Raw genomic sequence first — 24,249 nt, 5'->3', positions numbered from 1 at the left:
CAAATGATGAGGAACTGTCAAGACAGAAAGCAAAATGGAAAACGTACGAAGTGAGGTTGTCGTCAGGATTCCTTTTTTTTAACAGTTTGAAAAAACAAAATCTCTGAAAATGGGCAGCACGGTGGCTTAGTGGTTAGCACTGTTGCCTCACAGTGAGAAGGTTGTGGGTTCAATTCCCGTGGCCTTTTTGTGTGGAGTTTACATGTTCTCCCCTTGTTTGTGTGGGTTTCTTCCGGGTGCTCCGGTTTCCTCCCACATCCAAAGACATGCGGGTTAGGTGGGTTGGAATCTTTAAAATTGTCCGTAGGTGTGTGTGGGTGTGTCTGTGTTTGTTTGTCTGTTTATGGCCCTGTGACAGACTGGCGTCCTGTCCTGGGTGTACCCCACCTCGTGCTCTATGACTGCTGGGATAGGCTCTAGCCCCCCGCGACCCTTAATTGGACTAAGCGGTAGAAGATGAATGAATGAATGAATGAATGAATGAATGAATATCTCCGAAAGTCAACGAAAGTCCAGATTTCTTGTTTTGTTTTAGTTTCTGTGTCCTTTGTTAGTGCCGTGTGACCAGGGCTTTAGTCGTCAGAATATAAACTCTGGAGCGATCGTGTTTTTGTGCGATCTGAACCCAGATTGTAGAACGAGTTACCGCCTGATTTATGTGTTATTGCTGACCAAGCACTTTTTAAATCTATGGTAAAGACTTATTTATTTAAACTGACTTTTAACACCTGGTGGCGCTGTGATGTGTTTTGTTTTTATGTTTTAACTCTGTGTGTGCTTTATTCTTGTGAATCTGTGATTTTACTGAAAAGCACTTTGGACACTGTCTGGTTAAATAAATGTTGATTGATTGAACAATTAGAAATAACACGTGGTGTCAAATGAAATTAAAGAGGCGTAATGTGTCATTCGGCCGCTCTCTCTCACCATGAACATTTAAACCAACCCAGTCTCACGACATGTGCGACTGTTTAAACACAAATGATGTGGTTGTGATGAGTTGTTCCCGAGGCAGCTGTTGTCCTGTGATATTGATCCAGTTAAAAAAAAAAAAAAAACAACTGTGCAGCCACACGGACTGTCGTCATTTCAGAGTAAGGTTACAAAGTGCTGTTCAGCCTTTAACCTGATCAGTCTGATTAAAAACAAATCAATCTCCTGCATCTCACCTAACTGCAAAAAGAATCTCATATCAATAGGATGGAATGTGGTGGAAGTTTAAAGATGTTTTTTTTAAAGGGTAGATATGAGCGTCATATTTATAAACCATCAAAGGTCATGAGATAAATGGCCACCCAGTTTAGAGATAGACTGAAATATTCCACCTTTTCACAGTAAACTCTCCTTCTGGCTGCTGATATTTTACATTACATTCACGTTACATCACTCAGCCCCAAACTCTTCACCCTGTACACCCACGACTGTGTATCCAACGACACAGACATCATCAAATACGCTGACGACACGACCGTCCTGGGCCTCATCAAGGATGGGGACGAGACTGGGTACAGGCTGGTGGAGCACAGCACATGTGCCCACAGAGAGGAAAACGACCTCATCCTCAATGTAGGAAAGACACCGGAGAAAAGCCCCTCTGCACCCCCTCACCTCCAGGGGGCACTGATGTGGTGAGAGTTGGACACCCACAAGTTCCTCAACCTTCGTGTGTCATCTGATCTGAGCTGGTCTGCAAACACTGCAGCCAGAAGCGGCTGCACTTCATCAGATGGCTCAGGAAGGTTGGACTGAGCTGCCCCCCCCCCCCCCCCCCCCCCCCCCACACACACACACACAGTCTCCTCACCACGGACATCTCAGTGTGGTACGACAACACCACTCAGGCAGAGAGGAAGGCTCTGCAGAGAGATGCAAAAACAGCTGAGAACATGATCAGGACCGAACTTCTACCAATGGACTCAATTTACAGTCAGCGATGCAAAAAGAGGGCAGAGCACATTATCAGGGACCCCCACCACCCCACTCACTTCCTCCTCAGGCCCAAACACACAGCTCGCAGCCTGAGGAACTGTGGAGCAGACAGCAGCATCACACACAGGACTCTGGTACAGAAAAGGGTTTTATCTGCCCACAGACAGACTGACGGCCTCCCTGAACTCAGAGTAACGGACCGTTAACAACTAAAACCCATGGGGCAACATTTATCACTCAATGTGCAATGTGTTATTTTATTCCTTTTAAAATAACAGTCACTGGTGTAATATCTGTTTGAGCCACGTGTGCAATATACTCTTTATTATCTTTGCAAAATCCACTATGTTTGGAATACAAAGTGTGCAATAACTGCTGTTCACTATATCCTCATTAACCTGATACTTTGTAATATATATTTATTTTATTTTAAGTGCACAGGTATCCTTTTTAGACTTTTATTTCTTTATATTTATCTACTCATGAGCACTGCACAAGAATTCCAATGTAGCCAAACCTTGCATGCGAGTACAAATGGCAAGTAAAGTCTCTGTCTATTTCATTGTCATGCACATGGTTGGGTAGGATTACTTTGAAATGTAATCCAAAAGTAATCAGATTACAAGTAATCCAAATGTATGTACATACATACATGTAATCCACATGTATTCTTTCAAAGTGATCCTCATGCACAGTGTTTTTTTTTCTGGTGTCATGTACAATGATAATAATAATAATAATAAATTCTAAATTCTAAATAAATTAATTTATCTCACACTTTTATCTTCAAACATTATGAGCCGTGTTACATTAAAGTTTGGATTTATTGTGAAAGGCAAATATTCAGAACAGCTTTTGAGGTATTTGAGGCTCAGTTTCAGTTTTTTTTTTTAAAATCCTGCTTGTTCGGAGAGACACGCCCACTCGCCTTATTAGAGAAGAGGGCGTGGCTAACACCAGCTCATTTCCATTCAAAGCAACAGACAAGAAACATGTTTTAAAGAGAGAGGATGCAATTTTAGAAAATTTAATAAAGAAAAGCCTGAATTCTTTAAAAAAAAAAAAGTCATAAAGTTTTTCACAGCAATGTAAATATTTAATTTTGTTCACGTGTGACTGCTGTGGTGTTTTCATGTGCTTCCCACCTTGTTTCCACTCAGACGGAGGCCATCCACTCTGAATGTGCCGTGGTGCTGGAGCACAAGAAGGCCCAAGAAGACTGCAGTGACATCATCAAAGAGGAGACCGCCAACCGTGGCAACAGCACAGGTCAGCGAGAGCGGAACAACCAAAGACTCTCCCCACATTAGCAGATGGCTAATATGGTGTCACCTGGGTGTTTCCCTTATTTTACTTACTTTGACTAAGAAGACAAAGAGAAACAGCAATAAAATGATTTTCTTTATTTTATTTTATTTTTTTTTTAATTTGTGATGGAAATCTTCACATGATCTTTTCCAGACTGTAATATTGGCGGGGGGGGAGAGAAATCAATTTTTTAGTATGTAATATTGGCGGACAAGTCTTGTTTCCTCTTTGAAATGAAGATGGGAAAATTCTATTTTTGAATTTTGTCTAAAATTTGGTTGGAAAGGTCTTGTTTCTTTGCGGGACATAGGGGGGTAGAGAGAGAGAGAGAGTCAGGCCTGCATTGGGTTTGGCACTTATCCCCACGAACCTGGTGAGAGAGTCCATCGCAGGCTACAGTTTTCCCTCTGTGTGGACTGCCACAGCGCCATCTGCTGCTCATGTCTAAGATTGCAGAGAAAAGTCTTGTTTCTCATCTTCACAGTTTAAGTGATATTTTTCTGATTGCTGACCTCACACGCAATGCTGTTAATCTTCCTGTAGCTCTTGATTGCAGCTGTAATCAAAAGAATCACGATCACAGCGGCTTCCTGCCGTCAGATAACCATCTGTTGACCAACACAGAACAAATCCGCTCAGCAGGTGTGTGTGTGTGTGGTTTAAAGGTTCTGGTTTGCTGACATGGACTGGTCCACATTTGATCTTCTGAGCTCATGAAGAATCCACATGGACCAGAATAGGTTTGGTTATTTCATCCGGAACATCCGGCTCTTCTCCGTGCTTCATTTCCAGGCTGACGTGTCACCTTACAGCAGGTGGACTACAGAACCCTGAATCGTTTTGAAGTACTGATGTCTTGGGTTCATTCCAGGCGGGTCTCCATCTCTCAGGAGGTTTTCCTGAGAGCCACGCCCTCCATGAGGTCATCATCTGCTCCCATCAGCTGGTTCCATTCACAATTTATTGCATCATTTTCCATCCAGAGCGATGATGTGACATTTAGCTTTTGAAGCATCGCAGCTTTGAAGCTTCAACGACAGGCTCAGTTATCCAGATGACTTTTCAGAATTTGAGCAGGTCCAGAAGGAAACTAAGTCCCAGCTGGTGCTAGTGGGTCTGTGGACCTCCAATCACAACCAGCCAGTGAGAGCTGCTCACCTGCACAAAGCTCCTGCAGAGAGAGTTTGGCGCCTGTGCACGCCAATCATCAACATCCAGCGACTGGAACGAAACCCCTCAACCTCGGAAATCGTTGCTAATGTTTTTATTGTTGCGTTGTTGGTTCCTTTAGTAACATGTCCACCAAATGTTCTGGGAATGAACCACTGTCCTTAATGATGGCACTGAGAAAACCTCTGACGGTGACCTTTCATCCTTTGCTGAACAACACATTGAGCATGACGTTCCAAAGAACTCACAGACTGGAAATTTCCATCGCCCTACTAGAAAAAGTGCAGTGAACGGATCTGATGTCAGTGATCTGAGAAGGAAACTGTCTAAATCAATCTAGTCCAGCTTCACTCTGAAGAGCTGCTCTGACTTCATCAGACATTAATCATCATCAGTCAATATTAAAAAAAAACAGCTAACAGTCATAGTCAGTTTCCTTTCCTGCATGAAGCTGAAATAAAAAAGAAAAGCGCACTCAACACTGTGTGCACTGAGCTAACTCTGCTCAGGAGGTTATGTGTTCATTTTTGGTGTGTGTCTGGATTGAGGCGTGGATCAAAGGGATCAGTATGAAGGATCAAAGTTCAGTCATCAGGTTCATATTTGGGTCTTCAGGTTGAATGTCAGGAACAAGAGTGAGGAGCATACTCAAACATTAGTGATCAGGGTTAAAGTTTGGCAGTCAGGATCAAAGATTACTGATCATGATTGAAGATCACTGTTTGGGCTCAGGATCAACCAGAGGTCAGCATCAGGTCCATGGCTCAGTGCTCAGCAAGAATAAAAGTTCAGTGATCAGAATCACGGATCACGTTTCAGGCTCAAAGTTCAGGCTCAGGATCAAAGATTTGAGATCAGAGTCAAAAGCCAAGAACATACTCAAACATTTGTGATCAGGGTCAGTGTTCATCAAAACATTTAAAACATTATCAAAATATGAACAATGGATCAAGATCAAAGTTCACTAGTAGATAAGGATCAAAGTTCAGCAGCCAGGATCACAGAGCAGTCTTCGTGTTCAAAGGGCAGGCTCAGGATCAAAGAATTGGAATCTGGATCAAATGTCATGACATAATGAGACATTTGCAACAAAAGTCAAAATTAAGGATCAAAGATCAGTCATCAGCATCAAAGGATTTTTGTTTGGTCTCTCTTGAGTGCTCTTTAATAAACTTTGTCACCAGTTGAAGCAGCTTTTTAAGTTAGTCCAATAATTCTCTTTTTTCAGTGCAGTGAGTTGGAGTTACAGCATCTGAGATCATCAGAAATGTTCAGAGGACTTGCACGTCGGGTGCAAGTCCTCTGAAGGACTCTGAAGGTGATGCGAGAATTTAGGGAGTAGAAACATCTGCAAACAGCTGACTGCCCACGTGTCTTTGAGTGAGACCTCAGTCCTGAGGCCCGCTGGTGCAGGAGATTATCTTCAGGTTCTGTAGTGTGAAGTGGATCAGGGTCTATGCCTCCCCCTGCATGGGATGCCAGTCCATTCAGGGACAACAGTGCCTGGGTTGGGCTGAGACGATACAGAGGATGCTTCTTGTCTAGGTGTGACTAGGAATCGAACCCTTTGGTAGCTCGACTCCTCCCACTCCCACTCACCCTGGGACGCTGCGGCCCTGTTTTCCAGTCCTAAACTCATAACCGTTTGATTGTCGGCCGTCTGTCTTGTTTATTTTCTGTGCAGCTTCATCGTCACATATTAAAAAGAGAAATATTGTGGTGCTGTGCGTACAGCGGGACAACACAGCACCGCCACAGCAGCACCAGGACCCGTCTCACCCTTCATCAAACCGCTGACAAGTGAAGGAGAAATAAAACAGAGAAATTGTCTCGCTGGTGATGCTGGAATAAAGAAAACAATTGCTACATTCAGTCAAATCTAACTGCCCGTCCTCACAAACCAGATCATGTGTCCTCGCTGAGGTGACGCTCATGTTTGTGTTTGTTAAAGGTCACGTCCGGGTCAAAGGCTGATGGTTTTGACAGAACTCCCAGCTGCCTGCGGGGATTTTCCTGGACCCACCTGCATGTTTTTCAGCTCGTCACCTGACGGGTCTGACGGCTGTAAACATGATGACTTCATCATTGTCTCTTAAAGGGCGTGTCAACATCTGCAAACTGCTATTGTGCATTTTATGTTTTTATTTCATTCACGTCATAAGATGAAGAGATTTGAGATTATGGTAGATGTCATGAAAACTGAATGATTTCGTTTATCCAGGCTGGATATCTTACTGCATGTGCAGGGGCGGAGCCAGACTTTATGTGGCCCAAATCATCCAGCATCTTCAAAACATGCAAACACAACAGATGAGCCTAATGAGCTTTGTGACATCATAAGGCAGGTTCTTCAAAGATGACTGATGGGGTGATTACATACACTCTATAAAATGCTTCGGCGGGTTAGTTTGTGTAACCTAAATTATTGAGTGTTTTCACTATAAACAATAAAGTTTCTGCATCTTCTTATTTTAGGAATAAGAAGGTGATGGTCTAGTGGTTAAGCGTTGGGCTTCAGACCAGAAGATCCTCGGTTCAAAACCCAGCCAGACTGGAAAATTGCTAAAGGCCCTTGAGCAAGGTCCTTAATCCCAGAGTTGCTCTTGATGTGTATGAGCGCCCTGCATGGCAGCACCTTGACATCGGTGTGTGAGTGTGAATGGGTGAATGTGAGGCATCATTGTAAAGCACTTTGAGCTTCTGATACAGATGGAAAAGGGCTGTATAAAAGCAGTCCGTAGTAAGTTGATCATTTACAAGATGCTGGAACAAAACTGTTCACAGTTTAAGAAAACATTTGGTCATAAATTAACAGGTTTTAAAACAAACTGTTTGACAGTAAATCTGGAATTGCAACATGGAATTTATTCTGAGTGAAATAAAGATGAAAAAGTAAAAAAAAAAAAAAAAGAGAAAAAAAAGAGAAAGAAGATTAAACTACCGCAGAACGCCGCTCTTTCCCGTTTAATCCTGAATAGCAAACTGGGGGTTATTTTGAAGCATCATCATGTCTTTGTCAATCTTGAACAAACTTGGTATCCATAGTACTTAGGGCTGTCATCGGTGCCAGATTTGAAATCAAGATCAAATGTTTCTCATGAATATCTTGGTATTTATTTAACATACTAAAACACATTCATGGAAGAATAGCTTGAAGTTCATATGTACAATATGAAGTGTTGTTGATGTTAAGTCCTGTACAGGTCCTGAGGCTCATCAGGCTGCCGTCCTGGGACACGTGAGCAAGAAGTGGATGAGGGACTAGTCCCCATCTAAAGGCCAGGTCCATTTTACAGCTGGGTGGACTGAGTGTTTTGTCCAAGGACACAGACAGGTACAGTGAAGGACAGACCTGGACTTGAACCCCGGTCTGTATCAGTATTGGGGGTGGACACGACAGGCTGAGATGGCACAGGTTTTCCTTGGAACTGTAGCTGACGTTCCCTCACTCCTTGTCTGAGTCTATCGATCTTTCATTTGCGCTCATCTTTCCTGCAAACCCTCCTGTGGTCCCCACGGAGTCACAGAGGCAGGACTGTCAGGTCATTTACATAAATTCTTTTAAGTGGAGCTGTAAATCCCGCAGCGCCAAAACAAGTCGGAGGCGACTCAGTAGTCCAGGTGTCAGGATCAGCTACAAAGGCAGCCAAGAACAAAGTAACAGACAGTAAATTAACTAATGAGAGAGAGAGCAAGAACACGTCTCCAAGGCAAAGATATCAAACAATGAAGCCGTGACTAGAGATGCAACTATGTCTTATTTCATTCGTGAAACAGGAAAACCAGACGGCAAGACTGAATCCAGAGAGTGTTTATGAGTTAGTTATGAAAAGGGTCTTAAAACAATGACATAAAACCATTTATCTGAGTTGTGTGTGTGTGTGTGTGTGGGGGGGGGGGGGGGGGGGGGATTGTGATCAGTTTCTGCACATTAGGCAGGCTGATTCTCTCTCTGCTTTTAAATCGCCTCTTAAAGCACATTTTTTTCTCTTTGGCTTTTAACACAGCTTGACACTGTTTTTTTGCTTTTAACTGTAACTTTTTATTTATTAAATTATTTTAACTTGCCTGTTTTTGTTGTGTACAGCACTTTGGTTGTTGGTGCATTTTAAAGTGCTTTATAAATAAATTGAGATTGAGATTGAGATTGAGTTTCCTTAACTTCAAACATCAAAGCTGAAGAAAATGTCTGATGATGGATTTTGGCAGTTAAATCTTTCTGGTTTGCCGGCCTTAAAAGAACACAGCGAAGTGTAGTGGATCCATGCAATGACCCCAGTGCAGAGGACGACAGTGAAGGACTTTAGAACAGGCTTTATTAGATTACATTAGATTAGATAGAACTTTACTGATCTCTTGGGAAGAATCCCTTAGGGAAATTGAGCTTCCAGCAGCATTGCATAGCAGCACACACGGTAAGAAGCACACAGAGTATCAAAAGTGAAAGTAAAAAAGAAAAACAGTTTGCAATATAAATACACAATATAAATACCAGACATGCAGATCAATACTGGTTTACTGGCTACTACTGATCCTCTCATTCCTGACCTCTGCCTTCCTGTTCTAAATGATGATAATTTATGCAATGACATGGCAGCCAGGAGGAATGTCTAAACACAGGCTTGGGTTGGACACAGGGTAATCATCAGTCCAATGACAACAAGAAAGTAATCCCCCCCCCCTGAAAAAAAAAAAAAGCAGTAACCAGAGTTCTCAATGGCAACTGTCTTTCAAGGGTTTGACTGCAACATCACTGTGCCTTCTCTGCCTGTTATCATGCCATATCCAGCGTTGATCTCCTTGGGGCAGGTAGCAAACATCTGCTGGGAGCAGGGCCGAGAAAAAAATGCCAGAGAAGGCAACAGAATATCTACAAACCAGCAGCAGCCAGAAGCAGGACAGACAGCTGACAATGTCTTCGTGCCAATGCTGCTAAAAGTGAACCAGCTTTACTTATTAGGGTTGATTTCACTTATTTGCAGGGTTTGCATTCGACTTCATGTCTTTGGTTTGAGTCGGCATCATTTATTCAGACTGATTTGGCAATTGTGATTGGATCAAGCTAGATTTAATAACATTGCTCCAGTTAGTTTTCCAGTAGTAAAATGACACTAGTAAATGAAGTTGACTGAACCTGATTAAACAAAGTTGGCCCAACACAATAGCTCAATGATTTTCTGTTTTTTCAATTTTCAATTTATTTCATTTATATAGCGCCAAATCACAACAAAGTTGCCTCAAGGCGCTTCACACAAGTAAGGTCTAACCTTACCAACCCCCCAGAGCAAGAACACAGGCGGCAGTGGTAAGAAAAAACTCCCTCTGATGATTTGAGGAAGAAACCTCAAGCAAACCAGACTCAAAGGGGCGACCATCTGATTGGGCCGTGCTACCAACACAATAGACAAAACAATTCACAAAACAAATATACTGGAAATGTTACCGGTGCACAGGATAGGAGGGTTTCAGAAAACAGACACCACACCATCTCTGGATGGAGCTGCACCTCAAACAGAGAGAAAAAAAAAACAGAATCAGACATTAGAACAACAACAAATACAGTATAATTTGTTCTTCTTTCCTTCTGCTGTCATTAGAGGGCGTCCCAGCAGATCGTCTGTTTTGATCTCACTGTGTCCTGTCACACCAACCACGTGCATGTTCTCCCTTACCAAAAAATAGTACTGATAAGTATATAAAAAGTAAACTGGAAGTATACTTGAAACATACTTGCATGTACTACTTTTTGGTAAGGGCTCCCTCAAAATCTGTGAAAACTGGTGCAGATATGTGAAACGATTGTGCATTTTATGGTAGATGCACCAAATTTTGCAGGCATTGTTTGAGATCTAAATATATAAATAAATAATAAATAAATAAATAATTATCACACCAAACAGTTACAAAACTATTTTATTCTATTCATTTTTATTATATATATCAAACAGTGCCTGTTCATATCTGCTTTGCTAAAACCCTCATTTTGATGGCGGTGCCCTGCTCTTGACTGCTCTTGCATCCTCACACACACACTCATCTTCAGTCGCTTACTCCAGTGTGTCACAGGGCCGTGGCTGCATCCTTCTCCCTATATACCCTGGATCCCACATCTGCAGAAATCATAATCCATGGAAATACATTTCAGCATCTGAATGCGTCGGCTTGTGCACCAAGTGTGGCTGAAATTTGGCAACATTTACAGTGTAAAGACTTCCTGCTTCTACTCTCCTCAATTAAAGGGTTTTGGGATGGTGCCCTGATTGCATTGGGTGTACACCCGCTGTGGCTGAGTTTTCCATGATTTAATTAAGTATGTTCAAAGAATAATCCATCCATCCATCCATCCATTTTCTGAACCTGCTTAGTTCTGTTAAGGGTCACACAGGTGCTGAAGTCCATCTCAGCCATCATTGGGCAAGAAGCAGGGTCACCTTGGACATGTTGCCGGCCTATCACAGGGCTCAAAGAATAACCTTTGAGTATAAACGTGGATATAAAATAAGTTTTGAGTCCTTAAAAAAAACCTTACAGAAATATTTGATGTCTGTGGTGGAGCTGGGTGTCTGTGGAGCTGTTGTCAAGTCAAGTCCCTGTTAAGATTTGACAGACTTCTACCACTGGATCTGCAGCCCGCCCCAACAAATGCCAACATACTGACAAGGGAGAAGAAAAATACATCACAGGAAAAATATGTGGTTCTGCATGCAGATGATGCAGAAAAATAAACTACAAAGTTCTAAAAAGTTACTAAAAATAAAACGACATGTGAGTGTCACGTTGATCAAGTGAGTTCTTTTTTTGTCCACTTCACAGCCCTGGCAGGAGGAGTGGCAGTGTTGGCCAACAGCTGTGTTTTATTATGAATGAGAGTGATACGGGGCTGCCGCTCTTTGATGTATCCGGCGTGGTGGCGGCGGAGGCAGACGGGCTCCTCGTTACTGCTCTTCCTCCTCATCACAATCCTCACTGTTTGGGAGTGATGGGGGCTGCAGGGATTCTGTCATTCAGGAGGACATTCAGCGTGGGCAGGGAGGAGGTCTCCACACATCTCCAAATCAAACGTTCCCGGAAAACTCAGAGGTTCCATCCGTGGAAAACTTTCTTCTGATGTTGGTGCGGTGCACACTGGGACCATTTGGGGACAAACAAAGCATCCCAAGTGAGATGTTGGCCTACTCGAATGTGTTGTAGATGTTGTGATCCTCCGGTGTGATCTAGTAATTAAGCCATAAAACCCTGCTGAATCTAATTATCGACATGTAGCACCTGATAGACCACATATCTGTCATTGTAGCAGCACTTGTAAATTTGCAGCCACCAATAGTAACTCTTTCTGCACGTCATGGTCCTTGAGCAGATCTGGCATCAGCCACTGGAAGATCTCTGGTGCTAATGAGATTCCATAAGGCAGGCAGGAGAAATAAAACCTGTCCATCGGCGTGATGAATGTAGTCAGTAGTTGGCTGCCTGGGTCTAAGGGAATTTACCAGAAGTCAATAGATGCATCCAGCGTGAAGAACATGTTACACTCTATCTATCTATCTATAGATATCTGAGAAGTGGCTATGTGACAGACCGGTTCCACTTCTTTCTAGGAGGAACCCAAATCCCTTCAGTCACAGAGAAACCTGGAAAGATTTTTGACTGCACACTTAAGGATGCAGCTACCATCAGAGTGGCAAACCAAGAACTGATGGGATGGCTAGTAGCTGCTGACAAATCAGGACTACCAGGGAAATTGAAAGCCTGGGTATACCAACATGGAATCCTTCCTAGGATATTGTGGCCATTGCTGGTATATGAATTTCCAATCTCCATCGTGGAAGGGTTCAAGAGGAGGGTCAGTAGTTGGTTGGGATTTCCCAAACATCTGAGCGGCATTGCCCTCTACGGCAATATGAAAAGGCTGATGGACCCCATTAGCAACCTCTGTGAAGAGTTCAAGATTCACAGAACAATGGAGGTGCTCCAGTACAAGGAATCCAGTGATCCAAAAGTTTGCTGGCATTGAGATGAGGACTAGAAAACAGTGGAGGGCACAGGATGCAGTGGACCAGGCGGAGTCGAGGCTTCGCCATAAAATGTGTCTTTAAATTCTAATCTGTTTTGTTCCCCCACACATCGTTACAACTCACAATGACCAAGATGATTGTATTTTATTTGTTATTAACATTCTCTTGACGATGTTAACCTGTCTGTTATGATACGTGCTGCTGCCTTTCTTGGCCAGGTCACCCTTGTAAAAAAGGTTTCGATGTCAATGGGATTTTATCTGGTTAAAAAAAGTTCATCATCATCAATATTATTATTATTATTATTATAAAGCACTGGTGGCAGTTGGAGGGGCATTCCAACAGCCAACTACAGCTACCTTAAAGGCAAACAAAAGGTGCAACCTGGTCCAAAAGGAGGTGAGAACTGGAGTAAAGGAGGAGCGTTCAAGCCAGATGGTGGGACTGAGGCAACAGGACTAGATGGGAACAAGCCATGGACAGAAAGATCTCTTGGGTTGAGTTGTGGAAGGCTGAACCTTACCACATCATGTTTCTCATCCAGTCGGTATATGACATGCTGCCAAGCTCATCTAACGTCTTCTGTTGGTGCAAGACAGAGACACCAGCATGAACCCTGTGCTAAGGAAGAAGAACTCTGGAACATATACTCAGCAGCTGCCCCAAAGCACTTGGAAAAGGCTGCTGTTCTTGACACCATGACCAGTTCAGTTTAAGTTTAAGGAAGATAATTTTTGAAATTTTTATTTTATTTTTTGTATTTAAAATGGAATAAACAAATTAAAATGTGTGAAATTCCAAGTGTTCCAATACTTTTGGAGGCCACTGTATATATGTGATTGGTACTTTATTGATACATTAAATATCTGTGTTTTATTTGTTTCTACATTTGTCTTTTAGAGTCAAATAAATCCGTATTTATCAGTATTCAGACCGATACTGTTTGTGTTTCTGTCTCAGGTTGTCCGACAGATTGGGACGACTTTTGCTGTTGGTATCATGCTGAGGTTGGACAGGTGGTCAATATCTCATGTGCCAACGTCTTCCAGCTGTTTGTAAATAACCAAGGTAAGTCTCCTGGGTTCACCTTTGACCTCAGAGGACACCAAACTATACACCTAGCTGGGGCTCCTCAGCTACTATATGCAGTACTGTGCAAAGGTTTTAGGCAGGTGCGCAAAATGCTGTAAAGTTAGAATGCTTTCAAATAATAATATTTTTTAAAATCAATTTGCAAAATGCAAAGTGAGCAAACAAAAGAAAAAGCTAAAAAAAAAAAAAAATCTAAATCAAATCAATATTTGTTGTTACGACCCTTTGCCTTCAAACAAGCATCATCTACACTTGCACAAAGTCAAGGATTCTGTAGGGTTACTGTCAGGTGTGTGATCAACCAGTTATACCAAACAGGTGCTAATGATCATCAGTTTCACATAGAGGTTAAAACAGAAACAGCTGTGGGTAAGAAACGACCAAACTCTGCTACCAAGGTGAGACTGTGGAAGACAGTTTTATGTCACAGGTCACGCACAGTGGCAAGACGGACCACAGCAACAAGACACAAGGTACATCAGCGAGGTCTCTGGGGTTTAAAGATGTGCCATTCAAACTCTACTGAGGAAGCACAAAGAAACGGGCAACGCTGAGGATCACAGACACAGTGGTCGGCCAAAGAAACTCAATGCAGCTGATGAAAGACACATCAAGCTTATTTCCCTTTGAGATCGGAAGATGTCCAGCAGTGTCATCAGCTCAGAACGGGAAGAAACCAGTGGGACTCAGTCCTGAAGATGTCTGGCTGGAAATGGTCTTCATGAAAGAGTTGCAGCCAAAACGTCAGACCGCCAACATAGAAACAAGGCCAAGTCACTCAAGTATACATGAGAACACAAGGACTGGGGTGCAGAAAAATGGCAGCAGGTGCTCTGGACTGTCAAGTCCATCCATCCATCCATCCATCCATTTTCTTCCGCTTTATCTGGAGTTGGGTCGCGGGGGCAGCAGCTCAAGCAAAGCCGCCCAGACCCCCCGATCCACACACACCTCCCCCAGCTCCTCCGGGGGAACCCCAAGGCGTTCCCAAGCCAGCTGAGAGATGTAGTCCCTCCAGCGTGTCCTGGGTCTTCCCCGGGGCCTCCTCCACTCCAGCGAGGCGTCCAGGGGGCATCCGGAAAAGATGCCCAAGCCAACTCAACTGACACCTTTCGACGTGGAGGAGCAGCAGCTCGACTCCGAGCTCCTCCCGAGTGACAAGTCAAAATTTGAAATGTTTGGCTGTAGCAGAAGGCAGTTTGTTCACCAAAGAGCTGGAGAGCGGTACAATAATGAGTGTCTGCAGGCAACAGTGAAGCACGGAGGAGGTTCCTTGCAAGATCAGGGCTGCATTTCTGCAAATGGAGTTGGAGATTCAATCTGGATCAATAGTGTTGTCAATCCAGGCAGATACTCATCCATCATGCAATACCATCAGGGAGGAGTGGCCCCAGATTTATTCTGCAGCGGGACAATGACCCCAAGCATACAGCCAATGGCATTAAGACCTTCATGGTGAAGAAGAACTAGAAATCGTTGAAGTGATGGTTTGGCCCCCACAGAGCCCTGATCTCCACATCATTGAGTCTGTCTGGGAATTACGAAGAGAAGGAAGGATTTCAGGAAGCCCACATCCACAGAGGATCTGTGGTCCAAGATGTTTGGAACAACCTCCCAGTCGAGTTTCCTGAGAAACTGTGTGCCTGTGTAGCTAGAATTAAAGGAAAGGATGGTCACACCAAATATTGATTTGATTTAGATTTCTCTTCTGTTTATTCACAGTATTTTGTTAAGTAATATTAACACTTCCATTTTTAAAAGCATTCTTAGTTTACAGACCCCCACCTGCTTCTATCTATCTATCTATCTATCTATCTATCTATCTATCTATCTATCTATCTATCTATCTATCTATCTATCTATCTATCTATCTATCTATCTATCTATCTATCTATCTATCTATCTATCTATCTATCTATCTATCTATCTATCTATCTATCTATCTATCTATCTATCTATCTATCTATCTATCTATCTATCTATCTGTCTATCTATCTATCTATCTATCTATCTATCTATCTATCTATCTGTCTGTCTGTCTGTCTGTCTGTCTGTCTGTCTGTCTGTCTGTCTGTCTGTCTGTCTGTCTGTCTGTCTATCATTTTATTACTTTGTCTTAGGTGTATTTGCTTTGTTTTCATGCTCAAACCTGTTAAATGTAAAGAAATTGTTAAAAATATGTCTATAAAAAATAAGTGGTCTGTGGTTTTTGGAAGTTTCTCAGTGGTTCAGTCAGAATCTTCACTCTTTTCATTCCCTCGGTTGTATGTTTAGACATCTTTCAGACTGCTGTTATGACGGCACCGCGAGGAGGTTTACACAGACGTATTTGGGTCAGATAACGTAGAATCCTCCCTGATGTTTTAACTCATCTGAACTGTTTCATCCAGCTGGTCGAACGAGGAAAAAGAAAAAAAACGCTTCGGTCTCATATTTCATAATGCGTGTTTGTGACAGCAGTAGAATCTGTTTTTGATAGACCAAACGTCATCCGACCTTCCTGCTCCTTGCAGCCGGCTCGATCAAAGTGACAGGAAACAGAGATGTTCAGGCAGAAATATCAGTAAGCTGCTGACTGCTGGTAAAATATTTCTCTTCTGAATAATTGATGACATCTCGACAATATAAGAAACAAACCCCGGAGCATCACCTTTTGGCTTCAAGTTCAACTTCTCTTTCAGGCTGAGACAAACATTTCTACAACTGTTTTGTTCAAATCAATTCATTTTTTAATCAATGTTATCAGGCTCGATGGACAGAGACGTCTGGACACAAGTGCAAGACCCAACGAAGCAGCTCTGGTCTTTAAGATCGTTTACTGTAAAACTGTAAAACAAAAAGGCAGCCCAAAAACAGCAAACAAATCAGGTACATCAGGTGATAAGGCGTGGTGGAAAAAACAGGCAGGTGGTCAAAAAACACAACGTGGCAAGCAGGACTAGGAAAAGACAAGAAGGAGGCACAAAAGCACAACGATCTGGCGAGGAAACAGTGCAACCAGTGATGCTTATATACACCCTGGTGATGAGCTACAGATTAGGAACAGGTGTGTGGAAAGCTCCAGAATAGAGTGTGGCCCAAACAGTGTGCACCGTCCACCACCAAGCATAAAGAGAGACAGACAAGAGAGATAGGGAAAGACAAAGCCCAAGCAGGAAAAACCCAGCAAGAGAAATCACTCACAGACAAAACAATCAAACCTAAACTAAGTAGAACCAAACAGAAAAAGATCAAGACACAAAAAGTCCAAATCATGACAAATGTATTTTATTGGATGATATAAATAATTACATTTAGCAGGTGGCTCAGGAATGCCTCCGAATCTCCCGAGAAGAGTTACAGAACTTGAAACCTTCCTAAAATGTGTCAGGCTGTGATCTCAGTAAAGTCATTTCTCTTCTCGGCAGTGGTCAGGCTGCAGAACTGATCTCAGATGTGGACTCAGTAGTTTTCATTATTACAACCTTTTTTCTTAAAAAAAGAAAAAAAAGTTCCTTCTTTGAGATCTGTCACTGTGCTCCCGCCGGTATCATTCCTGCTGAGTCATCAGAATAATCGGAGCTAACAGGGAGTCACAAAAACAGGATCATTTTTCTACTGACTTCTTCAAAACATTTGAGGGAAGAAAGACCAAAGGTCCAATGTGATTTCAAGCTATTAACAGGCAATAAAAATGGATTTTCTGTCCTTGACGTGGAGTCAGAGCTGATGAGCTGACGCACAGTGGAGGACAAAGAAACGATTGATGACTGACTGATGAACTAACGATGCCTTTAACATCCATCTGGTACAATATTTAAGGCAACGTGAGTGAAAATGGAAAGTCAGTGACCGTGTTTGAACGTCTTCTTAGAAAGTGTTAAATATCTATCTGCATGTTGTTTTGGCAGCCATCTTTATAATAACGATGACTGTTGTAATAACTGTTGTAATAACGGGTGTGAACGCACAGTTTACCAAACCACTGCTGTAATAAATATTAATGTAAGTAAATCCTCTTTGCATGAATATGCAAATCTATGTAGAGATTCTTAGATAATCATCTGTTTGCAGTAGATGAACTTTCATGAAAAACTTAAGCTGTTGTAATCATTTTTACAACAATACATCAAATGTATCGCTAACTTAACCACTGTTTAATGAAAGTTAATTATGGTAAATGGTACCACAGTTCACAACGCATCTGAGTTGCAGATTAATTGCAGAGTTTACAGAAGTGTGATTTTGTGTCATGGTGACTTGTTTTTAATGTTAATTTTGATTTAGCTACATGTAAATCAGTCTCAGTGGAAGAAAGGCAGCTGCTCTGCGCTCACAAGCAGCTTTTAGGGCCCCTTCACACATAACATGAAGTTGGGCGAAAGAAGCAGGAACCGGCTGAAAAAGAGCAAGAAAAAAAAAACAAAAACGATTTGTCGAACGGCAATTCCACCTGCTGTCGGGACATACGGTTGGACAGACGTGAACGATGCTGTGGCGACGGTTTCGTGCACAGTTATATGCACAGTGCGAGGACGTACGTCACGCTCAGACAGCAGCAGCAGTGATTACATGCTGGACATATTATTTATGCTGTGCAGAAATCAACGGAAATGTGTAACGCACAAAATAATGTGAGTGTACAGAACATCAGAAGAACAATGACTGCACTGTTTCAGTGTAAGACAGTCATGTTACTGGCCATGATTCTGTTCTCACTGTATACAGTTAGAACACAGCTGTTTTATAAAAACAAACAAACAAACAAAAAAAACACAACCGCACTTTTAATATGTAATTCCTGTTATAAAAATCAGACAATACAAGAATTATCCTCATCCTGGATGTACACCAGGTAGTAATGAACTGACATGGATGACTTTTCTTCCTTTTATTTGGTTTTTTTTTTTACATGAATGACCTGATGTGCTCATACTATAAACACATCAGCCGGCTCTGTGTGTAACCCTTGTCCAGCGCTCACTGAAGCACTGCTGACCGCGTTGCAAAGATGATATGTGTGTTTTATTTATTACTGCATGATATCCTGCCCTTAGTCTTGTGCTGCGCTAAAGACAACAGGCTCAGTGCTCACACTACTGCAAAAAATAAAATAAAATAAATTCACCTTAAACAGGTTGAGGATAAAGTATCTGTTGTCTCTTCCCTGTGCAGCCGTGAGCCCACTGAACCGAGCGTCGCTCTTGAAACATGAGCACAGCTGAGGTGGCTGAAGTCCACAGCTGTGGATAGATACGGAGTATTCCTGACTGGTTCCAAGCATCTGCTCGACAGTATCAGTGTGCAGAAAGAATGCATTTATCCAGAAGGGGTTATAAATAAAATTATTATTGTTACCTTCTCATTAGACAATACACACATCCTCAAGTCTTGTGAAAATGGAATTGAAATTATAAACTCAATCAGCTGTGCTTCTTTTCTTTTCTTTTTTTTTTTTGTAATTTGCATCCTTTTGAGAAAAGCTATTTTTTTATTCACTGATAGGCTTCATAAATGTGCTGTATAAATAAAATTGACATTGACATATTACAATTTAATACAACGATTAATTTTAATTAATTACATTTATTTATTTTTAAGTATTCTGTAAAACACTGGACACATTGTTTTAATTCAGGACACAAAAGATCCTGATTTTCATTACTCATTAAGTTAGATGTAAAAATAAAAAATAAAGCAAAAATGATCCAATCTGTGACTTAAAATTTTGTATCTGATCTGAAACATGGCTTTTTTGATCCATGACACCCAGAGTAAAATGGTAATAGTAATGGGCTGCATTTATACAGCGCTGTCATGGTCAAAGTGCTTTACAGTGATGCCTCACATTCAACGATTCACTGAGACGCACACACACACACACACACACACACACACACACACACACACACACACACACACACACACACACACACACACACACACACACACACACACACACACACACACGGAGATGTCAGGTTGCTGCCATCAGGTGTCACAAATTGGCTTTAGTCAGATAACAATCATTTTCCAAACAGGAGATGATGAACCTGTTGACAGGATTTTGACAATGAATTTGTATTATATTGAAATACTTATAGTAGTGACAGTTATTATTTTATGATGTATTTAATTAACTTTATATGATATCAGATTTGGTGGAATTGTCCTAAAAATGTTCCCGTTGTGAGTAAATGACACCGGAAGCGAGCCGGGAGCGCTGGAGGAGCTGTTTGTTTGCCGTCTGTGGGATGTTTGCTGTAAAACCGATGCATTTGTTCGTCAGCAGAAGCAGAAAGAAGTAAACAGAAAAAAATAAGTGCTTCTTGGAGAAACTTGAAGTTTGCGTGGAGGAAACAGGAGGCAGCGGTTGCTGCTAGTGACCTCATAACTCAATGTTAGTGGGTTTGCGCACCTCCCGGAGTTCCTCCCCCACAAGGAAAGCGCTGTAACGGCGCACTTCGATCCAGCCTATCCAAAGGGAGGCTGCACGCACAAAACAATGAATCGGAAAATCAAAGAGTTCACTGCCGGAGCTGAGAGTATGTAGAAGGGATTGGTGCTGCTCGTTAAGCGCGGCCGTATGAGTACGCACTGCCTCCCTGGAGACGCAGCCTCGGCCCTCCCCTCACAAACACACAGACTCCGCTGCCACGGATGCAGTGCTGCAGGCGCTGCGTTCAGCCCAGGCTAATGCAACAGGTCTGTGGTCCGACCACCCACGACTCAAACCCCCGCGTGCAAATCAGCTGGACTCAGGGGCCGGTGGAACCACCACCACCATCATCATCATCCATCCCGTCTGTGCCGCAGAACGCTTTGTGTTCCCATCACAAAAACCCGGTGACCTCGTCCGCTTCACGAGTGTCGTGGAGCTGGATGAGTGAGCACCTGCAGGGCATTGTGGGAGAAGATGTCGACTTTCTCCTTGTCATCCTCATTTAAATTCAGCATTTATTCACAGGAAACTGATCCTCAGGGCTGTTCAGCAGCACAAGTGAGACTCGCAGATTTCAGTGTAGCAGGTTGAGAGTCTGAACGTCCCAAAGGATTTCGCTTCTCTTCTCTCTGTGGCGAAACAGCTCCAAATATCAGAGTATCAAAAGCTCATTTGAGGCGTCATCAATATGTTGATTTTGGCATGGCCTGGCTGAGCGTGGGAGACGAGCGGCTCCACAGCTCTATGGAACAACGTGATGGACACTTTCACATTAATGCACTTATGTCTCTTTAGTTGTTCTGCAGTTCTTCCTTTCTCAGCGTGCGTTTCCACCCACAACAAAGTTCCATTAAATGTAAAATGAATCTCTGCTGCACAAAAGTGCCTTTTATGAACAGGTATGAATGCATGAATGCATGAATGCATCTATTTTTATATTATAATATGAATTATAAAATAGAGATTTGATGAAAATTTGAAAATAAAAACACCACTTAGATCCGTCCGTTTGGTGTCATCTCAAACCCAGATTTAACACTGTTTTACACCAGGCAGTAATATGGTACAAATTTGACCTGATGTGCTGTTTTTAAAACAATCTGGTTGTTGTTTTGATGGGAAAAATTTTTCCAAAATGAAAATTACAAACCACTTCTTTTTTACTTTCTATGGTGTTTTCCGACATTACGCTATCATGGATCCTCTTCTGCTTCTTCCCACTCGTTGTCCATGTCTGAGTCTGGGCGACTTCTGTTCCTAGTTTAATTTTGTGTCCATCACAGTAAAGTTTGCAGAGTAAAATATACTCTGCCGGGAAAACATTTGGTCCCAGTCTAAATAGCATAAAATACACTCTATTACAGAGTGAAATCAGCTCTTGTCAAATCAAGTGTTTCTACTCAAATAAGAGTTGATTTTACACTGTAATAGAGTTGATTTAGCAATGTGACAGAGTATATTTAACTCTGTTTTGGACTGGGACCAAATGTTATCCCAGCAGAGTAAATTTTACTCTGCACAATTTACTGTGTACCGTGCAATCGGACAGTATTCACAGTGCTTCATTTATTCAACATTTTGATATGTTACAGCCTTATTCCAAAATGGATGAAATTCATTTTTTTGCCCTCAAACTTCTATACAAAACAAAAACAAAAAACAAAACAAAACAAAAAAAAAATTGGACATTTTTGCAAATTTATATATATATATACGAGGTCTGTCCATAAAGTAACGGTCCTTTTTATTTTTTTCAAAAACTATATGGATTTCATTCATATGTTTTTACGTCAGACATGCTTGAACCCTCGTGCGCATGCGTGAGTTTTTCCACGCCTGTCGGTGACGTCATTCGCCTGTGAGCACTCCTTGTGGGAGGAGTCGTCCAGCCCCTCGTCGGAATTCCTTTGTCTGAGAAGTTGCTGAGAGACTGGCGCTTTGTTTGATCAAACTTTTTTCTAAACCTGTGAGACACATCGAAGTGGACACGGTTCGAAAAATTAAGCTAGTTTTCAGTGAAACTTTTAACGGCTGATGAGAGATTTTGAGGTGATACTGTCGCTTTAAGGACTTCCCACGGTGCGAGACGTCGCGCAGCGCTCTCAGGCGCCGTCGTCAGCCTGTTTCAAGCTGAAAACCTCCACATTTCAGGCTCTGTTGATCCAGGACGTCGTGAGAGAACAGAGAAGTTTCAGAAGAAGTCGGTTTCAGCATTTTATCCGGATATTCCACTGTTAAAGGAGATATTTTTAATGAAAGACGTGCGGGCGGATTGCAGCGTCGGCTCGCAGCCGCCGCGATGCTCCGTCACAGGAAAAACACCTCTGTTGGAAGCCTTGAGGACAAGTTGGAACATCTCCAGCTGATAAACAATTTCTCATATACTCACTCCACTGAAAGCCATCAAAAGCCAACTGGATTTTAACAAATGGTTATCAACACGGAGGTGTTTTTCCTGTGCCGCCGCGCCGCGTCGGCTGCGTCCCGACGCGCAGACCCGTCCGCACGTCTTTCATTAAAAAAATCTCCTTTAACAGTGGAATATCCGGATAAAATGCTGAAACCGACTTCTTCTGAAACGTCTCTGTTCTCTCACGACGTCCTGGATCAATAAAGCCTGAAATGTGGAGGTTTTCAGCTTGAAACAGGCTGATGACGGCGCCTGAGAGCGCTGCACGACGTCTCGCACCGTGAAAAGTCCTTAAAGCGACAGTATCACCTCAAAATCTCTCATCAGCTGTTAAAATTTTCACTGAAAACCAGCTTAATTTTTCGAACCATGTCCACTTCGATGTGTCTCACAGGTTTAGAAAAAATTTTGATCAAACAAAGCGCCAGTCTCTCAGCAACTTCTCAGACAAAGGAATTCCGACGAGGGGCTGGACGAATCCTCCCACAAGGAGTGCTCACAGGCGAATGACGTCACCGACAGGCGTGGAAAAACTCACGCATGCGCACGAGGGTTCAAGCATGTCTGATGTAAAAACATATGAATGAAATCCATATAGTTTTTGAAAAAAATAAAAAGGACCTATACTTTATTGACAGCCCTCGTATATATATATATATATATATATATATATATATATATATATATATATATATATATATATATATATATATATATATAAAACTAAGAAATCAATAAAACTAAGAAATCATGTGTAAATAAGTATTCACACCCTTTGATTAATACTTTGTTGTTGCACTTTTGGCAGCAATTACAGCCTCAAGTCTTCTTGAATATGATGCCACAAGCTTGGTGCACCTGTCTTTGGACAGTTTGGTTCATTCCTCTTTGCAGCATCTCAAGCTCCATCAGGTTGGATGGGGAGCGTCAGTGCACAGACATTTTCAGTTCTCTCCATAGATGTTCAGTCAGATTCAGGTCTGGGCTCTGGCTGGGCCACTCAAGGACATTCACAGAGTTGTCCTGAAGCCACTCCTTTGATATCTTGGCTGTGTGTTTAGGGTCATTGTCCTGCTGAAAGATGAACTGCCTCCCCAGTCTGAGGTCCAGAGCGCTCTGGAGCAGGTTTTCATCCAGGATGTCTCTGTACATTGCTGCATTCATCTTTCCCTCAATCCTGACTAGTCTCCCAGTTGCTGCTGCTGAAAAACATCCCCACAGCATGATGCTGCCACCACCATACTTCACTGTAGGGATGGTGCCTGGTTTCCTCCAAACATGATGCCAAAGAGTTCAATCTTTGTCTCATCAGACCAGAGAATTTTGTTTCTCCTGGTCTGAGAGTCCTTCAGGTGCATTTTGTCAGACCCCAGGTGGGCTGCCATGTCCCTTTTACTAAGGAGTGGCTTCCGCCTGGCCACTCTACCATACAGGCCTGATTGGTGGATTGCTGCAGAAATGGTTGTCCTTCTGGAAGGTTCTCCTCTCTCCACAGAGGAATGCTGGAGCTCTGATAAATGTGACCAGCAGGTTCGTGGTCACCTCCCTGACTAAGGTCCTTCTTCCCCTACCCCAATTGCTCAGTTTAGATGGTGGCCAACTCTAGGAAGAGTCCAGGTTGATCTGAACTTCTTCCATTTATGGATGATTGAGGCCACTGTGCTCAATGGGACCTTCAAAACAGCAGAAATGTTTTTGTAAAGGCTGTGAATACTTATGTACATGTGCTTTCTTAGTTTTTTTTTTTTTTTTTAAATAAATTCGCAAAAAAAAAAAAATAAATAAAAAATTCCACATTGCCATTATAGGGTATTATGTGTAGAATTTTAAGGAAAAAAAAAAAGAATTTCATTCATTTTGGAATAAGGCTGTAATATAAAGTTTGGAAAAGTGGAGCAATGTGAATA

General features: G+C 42.3%; 1 protein-coding gene across 1 annotated transcript in view; it reads left to right on the top strand.

The window, feature by feature from the left end:
• Positions 1 to 24,249, top strand: part of ghrhrb (growth hormone releasing hormone receptor b) — a 46,028-nt gene that overhangs the window by 6,006 nt on the left and 15,773 nt on the right. Inside the window, exons 2-3 of the mRNA XM_034179395.1 lie at positions 3,090 to 3,198; positions 13,380 to 13,487. Coding sequence (XP_034035286.1) covers positions 3,090 to 3,198; positions 13,380 to 13,487 — 217 coding nt within the window. The remainder of the gene's footprint in view (positions 1 to 3,089; positions 3,199 to 13,379; positions 13,488 to 24,249) is intronic.

This window comes from Thalassophryne amazonica, chromosome 10 (assembly GCF_902500255.1).
Source record: "Thalassophryne amazonica chromosome 10, fThaAma1.1, whole genome shotgun sequence".
Lineage (NCBI taxonomy): Eukaryota > Metazoa > Chordata > Actinopteri > Batrachoidiformes > Batrachoididae > Thalassophryne > Thalassophryne amazonica.
The sequence above is the reverse complement of the archived record's forward strand: the minus strand, read 5'-3'. Positions and strand labels throughout refer to the sequence as shown.